Genomic DNA, 14,377 nt, shown 5'->3' on the forward strand with positions numbered 1-14,377 from the left:
CTTGTGACCCTCTGACAAGCAAAGTCAATGGGGAAACCAGATTCATTTAACAACCATGTTACTCATTTAACACCTGCAACGATTCACTTAACAACTGTGGCAAGAAACACCGTAAAACAGGGCAAATTTCACTTAACCACTGTCTTGCTTAGCAATGGAAATTCTGGACTCAATTGTGGTCGCACGTTGAGGACTACCAGCACTATGGCAAGAAAGGTCATAAAATGGGGCAAAACTAAGCAAATGTCTTGCTTAGGAATAGAAATTTGGGGTTCCATTGTAGTTATAAGTCGAGGACCACCTGTACAGGGAGTTGTTGATAATGAGAGCCGAGGGGGCGCAGCAGTTAGAGTGCAGTACTGCAGGCCACTTTAGCTGACTGTGTTCAGCAGGTCAGCGGTTCAAATCTCACCGGCTCAAGGTTGACTCAGCCTTCCATCCTTCCGGGGTAGGTAAAATGAGGACCCAGATTGTTGGGGGCAATGTAAATATATATATACATTGCTTACTGGTGTACACCGCTTAGAGAGTGCTCGCACTTAAAGCGGTATATAAGTCTCATAAATAAAATAAATAAATGATCACTCAGACATATTTGCTTGTTTGTTAGATTTTTAGCCTGCAGACTGTCCACAGCTTCCCCCGGGGGTTCCAACCTTGGTGCTTTTTCAGGAGGCAACTGGACTTCCTTTGGGACAACCATGACCTGGATGACTGAGAATCTCCATAGACTCTTAGCTATGCACTTTGGCATGAACACCCTTCGAATGGTGAGGGAGTACAAACGGATTTCCAGAAAACATTCAAGACGACAGAAACCATTTGCCCTTCACTTTGAGATGCAGACAACACAGACTCATCCCCATCAGCCTCCGCCTGTCTTCAACAGTGAAGGGACACAGGGCAGAAAACATCCCGCAGCCAAGAAGGCCCCACACCCATTTTCACTACTCAGGTAGACACAGATAAGCCTCCAGGTAGCACTAACGACTCTTTAAATAGAAGAATGCAACTGACCAGCTGTCTGCAAGGAATATAAATATAAATCCTTCCATTCCCCGCCATCCAGTCAGAACTGAAGAAGCTTCTTGGATGAGGAGCGAAACTTCTTCAAAAGAAAAACAAGAAAGTCCAGGTGCTTTCTGAAAAAGCACCCTTGGGTCATTAAGCAAATCTAACTTCCTCCACTGACTTGGCTGGGAAGATCGCAAATGGTGATCACACGACCCTGGGATGTTGCAACCATCATAAATATATGCTTGTTATCAAGTGTACAAATATTGTATGAGGATGCTGTGACAGCCATCAGTGTAAAAAGTGGTCATAAGTCACTTTTTTTTTAGTGCCATTGTAGCTTCGGTCACTAAACAAAAGGTTGTAAGTCAAGGACTGCCTTATCGGAGACTGAATTTGAAAACATGCAGAATAAATGCTCTAACCACCGGTTTATGTGACTTTGCATAAACTTTAAAACTTGTTGGGGTAGTTGATCTCTTTTTAAAGCTGAAACAAGCTCTAAAGCTTCTACTAAAACTAACATAGGTTTTATTTTAATTTTTGGAACAGCAGCTCATATTAATCTTTAAAACCCAAAGGATTTTCTGCATATAATATCTTTAATACCCAAAAAGCTGACAATGACTTGGGCAAAAATAATGTTATGCCTAATCTGTAGCAAAAAAAAAAAAATCTTCCTCGTATTGAATGCTGAAGCAAAAAAACAACAACAGATCATTTGGAACCTTAAAAATTATTGTTATATTGATGCTTCTCTGATGACTTAGTGAGTTTTAGTCTTACAATCTCTCCTCTGTATTTTTATTTTCTGAAAGTAGTCTAACTCTTTCTCACATCTTTTCCAGGACTTGGCAACAAATCTTGCAATAATTTATATTTTACACAAACTCTACTGCACATTTTAGCTGCTTATAGATATAGAAAACATTTTTTAATATTTTCAGATGTTTTATTCTGTCTTTAATACTTCCTATGGCTATATAGAATATTGTTTCTGGGCTTCTAAAATAGTTATAACTTATGGCTATAATTGGGACAGTAATTTGTGTTGCTAAATGATAATGTCACATTACTGGACCTGATTTTACAGTCACTTTTATCATGGTCATTAAGCGAATCTGGCTTTCCCAATTAACATTGCTTGTTGGGAAGATAAAAAATTGCAATCACGTGCCTGCAGGTTGTTGCCACCAATTGTATATGTGAGCTGGTTGCTAAGCATCTGATTTGTGATTAAGTGGGGTGGTATGATGGCCATAACTTCAAGGACAAATTGCAAATCACTTTTTCTGATGCCTTTGTAACCATGAACCACCGTTTCACGGATTGTAAATTGGGGACTACCTGTATTTTTGCATACTAACTACCTTGTTATATTGTTCCTAGAATTTATTAGTCAAAGTGGCCTTTAATATGCACTCTGTGCTTTAAACTTCTACAAGATGGATTATCTTGTATTCAGTAACCTAATATCACTGATGATTATGTAGGGCATCACTGTAAATTAAATTTTCTTCTTTTGAAATGATACACACTGGTTCATTATTGCATCTTTGGCAGAGTGGTTTGACAAGGTCAAAACAAGGTTTTTGAATTAGGGGTGGGATGCAGAGTTAGTGATAAATTCATTCATATGAAAAACAAAATTAAAATGTGCAAAATTCCTGGCTCCTCATGGTTGAGAAAGCCCACCAGGAAATATCTCCTGGTTAGGGTATCTTCTGCATCAGTGGCTGAACAACTTGAACTAACAAGTTGAAATCTCTACTTTGTGAAGTGCCTCAGGGCCATCTTCTCTCTTCACTTCTTTTTAACATCTACAATAGAACTGCTGGGGGGGGGGACCTGTTGATATGGGGACCTATATTTTCAATGTGCTGATGATACCCAACTATTTTTCTTGGCCCCAGGCCAAACAGAAAACAGAGTCAAGATCCTGACTCAGTGTGTGGAGTCGGTCAGGCTCTGGATAGGGAAGAAGAGATGCAGATTAAATCTTTCCAAGAGAGAGATACTTTTGTTTTGTGGGCCCATTGATTCCTGAAAAATACCATCTTTGACTACGAATGGAACTTATGACATTTTTTCACATTGATGACTGCTGCATCACCCGCACGGTCACATGATCAAAGTTCAGATGCTTGGCAACTGGCATGTATTTATGACAGCTGCAGTGTCCCAGGGTTATGGGATCACCTTTTGCGACCTTCTGACAAGCAAAGTCAATGGGGAAGCCAGGTTCATTTAATAATTGTGTTATTAACTTAACAACTGCAGTGTTTTACTTAACAACAGTGGCAAGAAGTCATAAAATGGAACAAAACTCACTTAGCAACAGTCTAGCTTAGCAATAAAAATTTGGGACTCAGATGAGGTTGTAAGTCAAGAACTACCTGTAGCTGGATTCAAAGAAGAGCTCCTGGGATTCCTACAGAGAAGTTTGCCATGTCCAGCACAATGTCTAGAGATGAAGATCCTTGAGTTTTAGTCAAGGAAATACAAGGGGAGGAGGGGGGCAGCAGAGATAAGTGGCAGTTGGCTTTGGACCAAGAAATCTTTTCTGTCACCATAATGTACTTTAGTGGCCTTGATCTTCCTTCTCCCAGTTCTTCATACCCAGTAGTCTTTAATGATTGGGGGGGGGGAGAACCTGGATCTCCCCACTCCTAGTTCAGGAGCTTCTCCACGGCATCACCCAGGCTCTGCAGTTCACAGTGAGAGGCTGGCCCTAGACCCCCAGGGAATTTCTGTGGCTAAGAAGGGATTAGAACCAAGTCTCAGTTATAGTCCTAAACTCTTCTGCTATGCTAGCTTTTAGTGTATGAATTCTTCGGGATCACCGAGAAGCTAATTGGTCTGGCTATTAGACAAGCGCTATCGGTGCTGAGTTAAGTCCTATCAGCAATGAAGCTGTATGGTTAAATCAGCAAAATAAGCCAAGAGCCTATGTGGGATCCCTTTTATTCATATTTGTAACTGACTTTGCAGCAAAGAAGACAAAAAGTCAGGGAGAACAGTTTCTTACCAGCTGCTGGCCTTTGGGTCCCCATCCCGCATATTGGAGCTTTGCATTGCTAACCTCGGGAGGGTAGAGATTTTGAGGATCCCTGTAAACAGATAAAACATTGGGATATTTTAATAAGATCCTGCACTTCCACTGTCCTTATGGGATCTACTGTGACAATTTCACCTCTATAAACTTTGAAGTCTACAAAGCCATGCTACTCTTCTGTATGCCTATGAAACATGGATTGTCTATTGAAAGCATGCAAAACACTTCAACCATTTCCACGTGATAAACCTTCATAGAATATTAGACATCAGATAAATTACAGTAAGTCCTCGACTTACAACCAATTGAAATGACATTGGACGATCCCCCCCTTCCCAAAAGTACTTACAACTCAGTTCTGAAATTACAATGGCCACATAACCCAGTGCTCACATGACTATATCAGTGTGTCAGAATCCAATCATATTTCATCTTTAATTATCAAATATAGAAACTCCCAATTCTGCCTTCTTTGGATTCTGCCATAAGAGGGAGAGAAGGGGGAGAACAAAGGGGCTTTATGGCCCTCACTTCCTTCAGTACACTTCAAAGAGCTGAATGCTGAATGTGTGTTTATTGTAACATCAAAGCGTTAGCACTAGAGAACCTTATCATAACAAAGCAGGGTACTTGCCTTTCATGTAGTTACCTGAAGTCTCCATTCAGACGGAAGAAAGAAGAAAGGGGGTGGAATTGTGATACTTGAAACTATCACTGGAAGGGGGGTTGATTGGGTGGGACTACTGGGGAACCCCTTAAAACCTTGAATGGAAGAGCTTGAACCCCAAGTCCTGTCTAGCATGCCTGCAACCATTTTCTCTTAATAAAGGATTCCTGTTGGAAGAATTATTCCAAGAGTTCTGTCTTCTTAAGATGCAAAGTGGGGTGGGTCCTTACACAGTGCATGCATAATCAGGGTTAGGGCATCAGCTGTGAATGTGTCCAAGTTAACCTGACCTGAAAATAGTTTTGTATAGTTTAGCTGAATAAATTTTTCACAGAATTATTCCAGTGCAAGAGATCTTGGAGGTCTTCTAGTCCAACCCTCTGCTCTCTCAGGAGACCCTATACCATTCCAGACAAATGGTTGTTCAATTTCTTCTTAAAATTCTCCAGTGATGGAACACCCACAACTTCTGAAGGCAAGTCGTTCCACTGATAAATTATTCTAACTATGATGAAGTTTCTCCTTAGTTCAAGATTGGTTCTCACCTTGATAGGTTTCCATCCATTTTTTCTTGTCTTGCCTTCCGGTGCTCTGGGAAATATGTTGACCCCATTCTTGTGACAGTCTCTCAAATTTTGGAATACTCTTATCATATCTCTCCTAGTCCTTCTTTTCATTAGACTAGACTAGACTAGACCAATTCCTGTAACCATTCTTTCTATGTTTTAGCTTCCAGTCCCTTAATTATTCTTGTTGCTCGTCTCTGCATTCTTTCTAGAATCTCAACATCTTTTTTATATGGTGGTGACCAGAATTGGATGCAGTATTCCATGTGTGGTCTTACTAAGGCTTTGTAAAGCAATACTAGAACTTCATGTGATCATGATTCTGTCCCTCTATAAATGCAGCCTTGGAGTGCATTGGCTCTTTTGACTGTTGATGCATATTGTTGGCTCATATTTAAGTGATTATCCACTAGGACTGCAGGATCCCTTTCACAGTTACTGGCATTAAGCCAGGATTCACCTAGTCTGTACCTATACAGTTGGTTTGTCTTGCCTAAGTGTAAAACCTTACTTTTATCTTATTTTATTTTGTTAGCTAGGCCTATTGTTCAAATCTGTCAAGAACTTTTTGGATCTTGAACTTGTCTTATGGGGTGTTGGATATTCCTGCCAGCTTAGTTTCATCTGCAAATTTGATGAGTTCCCCTTAGAGTACCGGGCCTAAAATGCAATCTTGGAATACTCCACTACTTACTTCCCTCCAAATAGATGTAGTTCCATCAAGGACTACATGTTAAGTATGATTTGTCAGCCAGTTGCAAACCTATCTGGTGGTAGTGCTGTCTATCCCACATTTTTCAATTTGCCAAGAAGTAGGTTGTGATCTCTTTTATCAAAGTATACTATACTATAGTAAGTATACTATATCCACAGTATTTCACTGATCCACTAATTTAGTCACTTTGTCAAAGAATGAAATAAGATTTATTTGGCATAATCTGTTTTTGACGAATCCATGGACTGCATGGAGATCAAATCTGTTCATTCTAAAGGAAATTAACTCTGACTGTTCTTTGGAAGGATAGATAATGAAGCTGAAGCTCAAATACTTTGGCCACCAATTGAGGATCCTTGGAAATGACCCTGATGTTGGGAAAGATTGAAGGCAAAGGAACGGGACAGCAGAGAGATGATTAGATAGTGTCATTGATGCAACAAACATATATTTGGGCAAGCTCCTGATACGAGGGGAGGACAGTGGGGCCTGGCATGTTGTTGTCCATAGGGTTGCAAAGAGTTGGATACCACTTTTCTATTTCTTGTTGACCTTCTGTTTGTTCTTTTGATTTTTCCACCTTTAGTAAATGCAATCAATTTAGCGCTGAAGCCTCTATTTTCTTTATTTCTTTGATCATTACTCTATGATTGTCCTATGAACAAAGAGATGTGGTGTGCATTTGACACACTAGCAATAAATATAGAAATGTCACTTTGATTTAAGTTTAAGGTAATTTGAACTTAATGGTATTACTTAACCATTCAGCAGTAATGATGTTAATTACTTTGCTCTTCATTTACTTAATTTTTCCCAGGATATTTATTGAGTTGGAATGCATGTAGTGCCTAGTTCTCAAAAGTTGTGTGTGTGTGAAGGCGGGGGACTTCTAAATCCATCATTATCTAACTTTTAGAATTCTAGTATAGGTAGTTCAAGACGTATGACCACAATTGAGCCCAAAATTTCTATTACTTAGTGAGACATTTGTTAAGTGAGTTTTGCCCCATTTTATGACTTTTTTTGCCACAGTTATTAAGTGAGTACTGCAGCTGTTAAAATAGTAATACAGTTTTTAAGGGAATCTGTCTTTCCCATTGACTTAGCTTGTCAGAATGCCACAAAAGGTAAACATGTGACCTCAGGATACTGCAACCATCGTAAATGTGAGTCTTTGCCAAGCATCTGAATTTTAATTGAATGACCATGGGGATGCTGCAAGTGTGAAAAACGCTCCTAAATCATGAATGCATGCAAATAGATGTGTTCTCAGGATAATGTTGTAGGATCCAATCTAGGTCAGTCACTGGGACCAGAGGGGGCCCGTTTCCCAGGCTTCAATCACTTGAATGGGCCCCTAGTCAGTCAACGAAAGTGCTGATTTACCACCAGCTTATCAAGTACGTAGGAGCTGAGTGCTTGGCAGCAGAAGCAAACAACAGCCAGTGACTTAATAGCCAGCCATCAACACCCCAATCAACATCTAAAAAGCCACATTCTGTGTTTTCCCAAAAATCAGACCTGCTCTTATTTATTTATTTTTTGCCTCCTCCAAAAGAGGTGATAGGTCTTATTTTCGGAGCAATTTTGAACGGTCACTAAATAAATGATTGTAAAAGGAGGATCACCTGTACTTGTCCTTTGTGGCTCCATTTCTGTCAGTTTTGTTTTACTGGGTTCAAATCTGGTCGGTGACCATATCAAAGCGATCTATTCTAAGTTCACTTTCAAATGCAAAAAATGATATCATCCAGCTTTACAGGCAGGGGTCAATCATTCCCCTGCTTCAATTTTGTAATGCTGGCTGGGGAATTCTGGGAGTTGGGAGTCCACCCAGCTTAAAGCTATCAAGGTTAAGAAGCACCACTCTAAACTAACAGTAATATTTTTACTATCCAGAAACAAAACAAGAAATAAAGAGTGCAAGAAAAAAAGGCATTTCTGGCTTACATTGTGAAGTGACATTTGGATGGGCTATTTCATAATTGTATGCAGCAACTGGATGACTAATTTGGCATCATGAGCTGTGATCTATTTTGGTGGTCTGTTTCTATTTCTTTTCTGGGCAGAGTATCACAGCTCATTAAGGAAATCAGGCTTCTAAATAATGACCTGGAATGGCCTTTTCTCACTATTCACCCTTCATTAATACTGTTTTAAATAAAATGTCAGGTTTGAAGCACATAGAAAACTGCTTGAATCACACTTATTTTGAACCAGGTCACTGTTGTTGTTTTTTTAACTATAGCAGTTTTGTTTAATATTCTGACACAGCCAAACTCAGCCACAATTTCAGCTTGAAAACTGTTGATCAAGCCAAATCCAAACAAACAAACAAACAAATCTAAGGAATTAGATGCTATGGAGATTTGCCTCCCCCATTTCCCCCCCTTGTATTCTCAGACTAGTGCGTTTACAGCTATTAATTTTGTCTGGGCCTTGTACTAAAGGCCTCAAACCTCACACCCAATGGGAATGTATAGCTTTTTAAATAAATTATTTTATTACTATTGACCATTAGCAGGTACTGTATGATCTGTTTCATCCTGTACTGGGACTCATCACTAGTTTCCATTTTGGACAGTTTCCATTTACTAAATCACAACTCCTTACCAAGATTCAAATCCTTTGCCTACGGATTCAGCTGTTCCTATCACTGTATTATCTGGACAGGGAACTCTGATATTCCTGAGATTTGTTGGGAGTCCCTCTCCCAGCTTAGGAGTCACAGCCATGAGTGCTCCTGCCATCATTGGGACCACTTTGGCCTTGGCTTCCTACATCCTCTCTTATTCCTCCTTCAAGTCCTGCTACTTTTCCAGATTTTCATCGTCCTTCTTGATGCTGCTGTCACTTGGCACTGCTACATCTATCACCATCACAGATCTCTGGTCTTTTGTCTACTACAATAGTGTCTGGTTGATTGCCTGTCTATCTGGATCTGGAAGTCCCACAGGATGTTAGTCCTCTTATTCTTCATGACCTTCCACAAAGTCTCCTACTTGGAATAGGGTCTAGTCCATACACTGTGAAGATGTTCCTGCATACAATACCATCTATTGGGTTGTGCCGCTTAGAGAATACTGTTCTGCCTGCATCTTATACCCTGCCACTATGTGTTGGACTATCTCTGAGGCTTCTTTACACCACACATATACACATACTCAAAATGTTACCTGATAAGGAAGCACCTTCAGGAAAATAACAACGCTCAGAGAGCACCAAGAATGTAGCACTAATAATGCTTAAGATACATTATGATGCAACTGAAGGCCTACTCTTTTTTTTTTTTACTACATCTGGTACATATAAAATGGGGCTTTCTGTGTACCATTGTGACCACTATCTTGACTTTTTTGACCAACCACCTCACAAACACCCTTGGGAATGTATGTCTTCTGCAATAACAGTGGAAAGAGCTAATAAAGCAATACGAATTGCCCAAGACATGTGCAAATAAATAGCTTGGCAAAATGGTCCACACATTCTTAGACACACCATGTACAATGTGACTCCATGAAACACATAGTTAAATGGTTGCTTGCCAACAAGTAAAGATGCCTTCCCATTGCCTTCAACTCCTAGTCATGAGATGGACAGAATGACACCATATTTTTGGCAGCAGCAAGTTAGATGACACTCCAAATTAGAAAAAGATCAAAGAAGACAACTCATCTTTGGTCTCCTTCTAAGCTTGGCAGGCAACTAATTACAAATCAGGATGAGCGGGCTGCTATTTCTTGCAGACACAAAGAGGAAAAAAATGCAGTGAACAGAATTTGGGGATCCTGGCGTCTTTGGGAAGAAGAAAAAAAGTACAAATCAAGGTCTTTCTGGAACTCTAACATTGACCATAGTTCTGACTGCCGTTGGGCATCACTGTTTGAACTGAATGTCTCTGTATGTAGTATGTAATAATGTATACAGGTAATCCTCAACATATGTCCATAATGGAGTCTACTCATTATGATCATGTCGTGATGGTTATAAATTGGGTTAGTCACATGACCAACTTGATTTTATGACCTTATTTGCAGCAGTCATTAGGTGAACCTAGTAGTTGTTAGACAAATGCTCTAGTCATTAAGCAAACCCATTGCTTGCTATGGTGCAGTTTTTCAGCAAAACCATCGGTCACATGACCATGGAATGTTGCAAATAGCCATAAATGCAGTTGTGTTGCTGAGCACCTGATGTGTAATCACATAACTGCAAGGAAGAGGCAACCATTGGGACTTTGGAACTGGGTCTTAACTCCCTTTTGCAGGTAGGTAGTAACTTTGGATGGTTGCTAAGGACTGATCATAGATTGAGGACTACCTGTAAATGTAAATAAACCCAGAATCTCTTGATGTTCTCCTGCCAAAGGAGAGTGAACAAGCATAAAAGATGTCTATGGAGATTCTTAGTCATCCAGGTCAGAGTTGTCACAAAGGTGCTTTTCCATCAGGCAACTGGACTTTCTTGTTTTTCTTTGAAGACGTTTCACTTCTTGTTCAAGAAGCTTCTTCAGCTCTGACTGGAGGGCAGGAAATGGAAGGATTTATACTCCTTGCAGACAGCTGGTCATTTGCATTCTTAGAGAGTTGCTGAGACCACTTGGAAGTTTATCTGTGTCCTCAGGGTCACCTGAGTGGTGCAAATGGGTGAGGAGCCTTTTTGGAACTGCTGAAAGGACTGTGTTGTAAACTGAAGATAGATGCTATTGTATTCCTCCTGCTCTGTTGAGAGAGGGCTATTCAATTTTGACCTAGATGGCCTCTTTGATACCCCCTCTTTCAAACCAGAGGTCCTCTCTGTTCAAAATGTGGACTTTGCTGTCTTCGAAAGAGTGGCTTTTGTCTTTTAAATGCAGATGGACTGCTGAATCTTGTCCTGATGGGTTTGTTTTCCTATATTATGCCCTGTGTTTATGATGTGGTCAGAGCTGAAGAAACTTCTTGGATGAGAAGTAAGATGTCTTCAAAGAAAAACAAGAAGGTCCAGTTGCCTCGTGAAAAACATCTTTGGGACAATTATAAAAAATGTTCCTCTGGAACTTCTTGCCCCTTGAACATCTCAATTTCAGATTAACTTTGCTGACTATCTTCTCTCAGGATCAATGTATTCTGCTTTTGCCAGAGCTTTAAAGCATTAAATTAAGTGGAGGCTGATCATTTGAGCACTGTTATCTTGCTTCAGGTTTTGGGAAACATCCCCTAATGTCATTTGTCAGGATTTCACATACAAGTCCAGAGACAAGATAACCTGCCTTGAAGTGACAGCTGCTCTGTCCTGGGAAAACTATCCAGATGAAGTGTGTTTGGCCTCCTTGCTGAATTGTTTTGCAGAAATATTGAAAATCCTTTTTGGGTTTTTTTTTTTTTTTGCAGAATTTAATGGCTAATTATCTGGCCTTGGTTGTTTTATCTCTTTTAAGCTGTTTTAGTGCATTAGTGTTGTGCTAGTTTATACCATGATTACTTTATGGCAGCTTATTCCTGCATAGGTAATTAGATTTACTTTGTTTATCATTTGGGGTGTATAAATAAAGGAGGGACGTAAATAGCTCCTTAACAAATGTGTCAATTATATTTATGAGGCACAGTTCTACTACATGCAGCCATACAAGGATGCAAATCTTGTCCACAGGTCTGCTCAAATATAATTATGAATTCAGCAAAGAACTGAGGCAAATAAGTTTCACAGATCAGAAGTTAAGATCACAGAATGGAAGGGTAAAAAGGGAGCCTTAAAGGTCATCTAATTCAGGGGTCCCCAGCCCCTGGGCGGTGGACCGGCACCGGGCCGTGGCATGCCAGAAACCGGTCCGCGCAAGCAAGCAAAGCTCCATCCATAGGATGCAGGCAGCACATGAAGCCACGCCCCCTCTGGTCCACGGAAAACCCTCTCTCCATAGAACCGGTCCCTGGTGCCCAAAAGCTTGGGGACCTCTGATCTAGTCCAACCACCAGCCCTGTAAATCTGCTACTATGGAAACCAAAACATGACAATCTGGCTTCTGTTCAAATGCATGCAGTGATATATGTCACAAAATTTACTGTTTATCTTTAATCCATAAGATTTACCTCCAATCTGATATTTTAATATTTTTTAAAATATTATTTAATAAAGTATGATCAAGAAGGAAAAGGTCATTGATAACATTCGTAATAGGTATTTCAACCTGAAAACATGTGAAATTTTGTGCTGATTGCTAAATGTAGATTTTTTTTACTGTTTTGGGTTTTTAATTTCTATAAAAAATTTAATATTTCTATTTTTAAACTATTAGCAACTCTACTTTTATGAGACTGCCAGTCACTCCCAAGAGAACTATCCATCCTACTGATAATGGCAATGACCATAAATAAACATTATAATTAGCTGGATAGTCATCCAAGTCCCATCAATCATAAATGTTGATTGTCTTTAACTGTAACAAACATTTTTTTTAGCTTAACATCTTGGATAAGCTCAGTTCTTCCTTTATTAATTTACAGTTCAATGTTTTCTGCAAGTATAGAAGATAAATTAACGGAGGAATCCTGCACTGGAAGAAAACAGCGATATAAGGCAAAACTGTGCAAGGACTATTGGCAGATGAAAGCAACAGGAAATAATATCTTAACTTGGGAAAGGAGGAACATAAAAAAGAAATTTAAAGGCTATGTTTCTGAATGGTATAAAAGTGGATGGAGCTATGTTTTTCAATCTCGGTAAGTTGCTACTGGGGAAAATAAGTATGAACTATCTAGGCAAAGTACAGAGATTTCATATTAGCAACAAAAGCACATATTGTCAAGGTTATAGTTTTCACGGTGGTAGCATATGGCTGTAACAACCAGACCATCTAAAGGACTGGATAATGATAAATGGTTGCTTTTGAATTGTGGTGCTGGAGAAAACTAGAATGAATCACCCATTATGAAATGACATAAAATCCAACTGTGCAATAGAAGCACTGAAAATGAAGCCAAAGCTTAGATATTTTGGACTCATTTTGAGAAGACAAGAGCCATTAGAGAAGATCTGATTTTGGAAAGATCAAAGGCCAATGAAAAAGAGGTTAATAGAAGACAGTGAATGGATAGTATTTTTGAGGGCATTAAGGATGAGCTTTCAAGAACTCAAAGAAGCTGTCACTGGCAGAAAATCCCGGAGAAATCATGGCTACTGGTCACAAAGAGTCATGAACACCCACAGGTACATGCAGGCTTTTATGCAATGCTTCTTCTGCTTGAAAATTAGGTAGTCCATTGATCAAAACAGGGCAGCTCATCACTAGAATATTTAGTGTGATTATTTGTATGGCTCACTCTTGTAAGAAAAGGAGGATCCCATAAGGACCACAAGGTGGCGCTCTGGCTTAACCTAAACTTCACTCCCAAATTTAGGAAAAGAACAGAAAAGTGAATGTAAAACAGAGTCCAGAGGTTTTGTTTCCAGCTCTGCCAATAAGCCACTAATTTGAACATCTGCTGCTGAAAATAGAGGCATTCAAGAGGCAGTTCTGTTGCAAAAATAATAATAATAAAAGGTGTCCTGGATAATATTCGTGGAGTGGATCTGGTCTGACTCTAAAGGCTAGGAAGCTCTAAAATTGCAAAATGTCACAGATGGTAGCTAGCATAGCTGCTAAGAATAATGCTGAAGTGGGAATGAGTAGAAACCAAACATTTGATTTAATAACAATACTTATGAAATGGTTTTCCTCATCACGTCTGGCCACTGATGAAAATCAACTGAGTTTTAATAAAATAACCCAAGCCAAACCAATTCTAGAAATAAGAGATCCCTTCTGAAGCAAAGGCACTTAATGGATGGGTCAGATTATTTTGCTGGGTGCCTTTTTTGCATGTTTTGCACCACTTCTGCAACAATTTGCAATATTTTAAATCTGTCTGAAAAGAGGGTGTTTAGCCATAGATCTCTCTCCCTCCCTCCCCCCCCCTCTCTCTCTGTGTGTGTGTGTGTATGTGTGTGTTCCTCAGAGTAGTTCTTCTCCCAAAGCTTTTGGAATAGCAAAATAGTTTTCTAATAACAGGAAGGGGGATAGTGTAATTTGGGGGGGGGGAAGCTGTTTCAAAGATAGGGATCACCTGAGAAGATGACCATCTTCCTGAAGATGACACAGGCATCTAGAGTAATCCAAAATTCATGTCACATGCATCATGGCATCATCAGGGAAATAATCAGTATATCCTCTTAAACCACCTCCAAGGACTATGTTGTAGTGGGTCTTCTCTTGTTTAGAGTACTGCAGTGTGATCTACATGGGGCTGCCCTTAAAAACCATTTGGAAGATTCAACTGGTCCAGAATCAACTGTCCTGAGTGACTGAGTATCCCCACATAACACTTCTATTTTTGGAGCCTGTT

General features: G+C 39.7%; 1 protein-coding gene across 8 annotated transcripts in view; it reads right to left on the reverse strand.

Annotated features, from left to right (window-relative positions):
- DPP6 (dipeptidyl peptidase like 6) overlaps window positions 1-14,377 on the reverse strand; it is a 570,597-nt gene that overhangs the window by 84,052 nt on the left and 472,168 nt on the right. For all 8 annotated transcript variants that reach the window (XR_005557324.1, XM_039348637.1, XM_039348639.1 and 5 more), the window contains exon 7: window positions 4,043-4,124. Coding sequence is in view for 7 of the 8 variants with exons in the window: in XM_039348637.1 (XP_039204571.1) it covers window positions 4,043-4,124 (82 nt within the window). In the remaining variant the exon portion in view is untranslated. The remainder of the gene's footprint in view (window positions 1-4,042; window positions 4,125-14,377) is intronic.

This window comes from Crotalus tigris, unplaced genomic scaffold (genome assembly GCF_016545835.1).
Source record: "Crotalus tigris isolate CLP2741 ecotype Arizona unplaced genomic scaffold, ASM1654583v1 scf7180000018165.1400786, whole genome shotgun sequence".
NCBI lineage: Eukaryota > Metazoa > Chordata > Lepidosauria > Squamata > Viperidae > Crotalus > Crotalus tigris.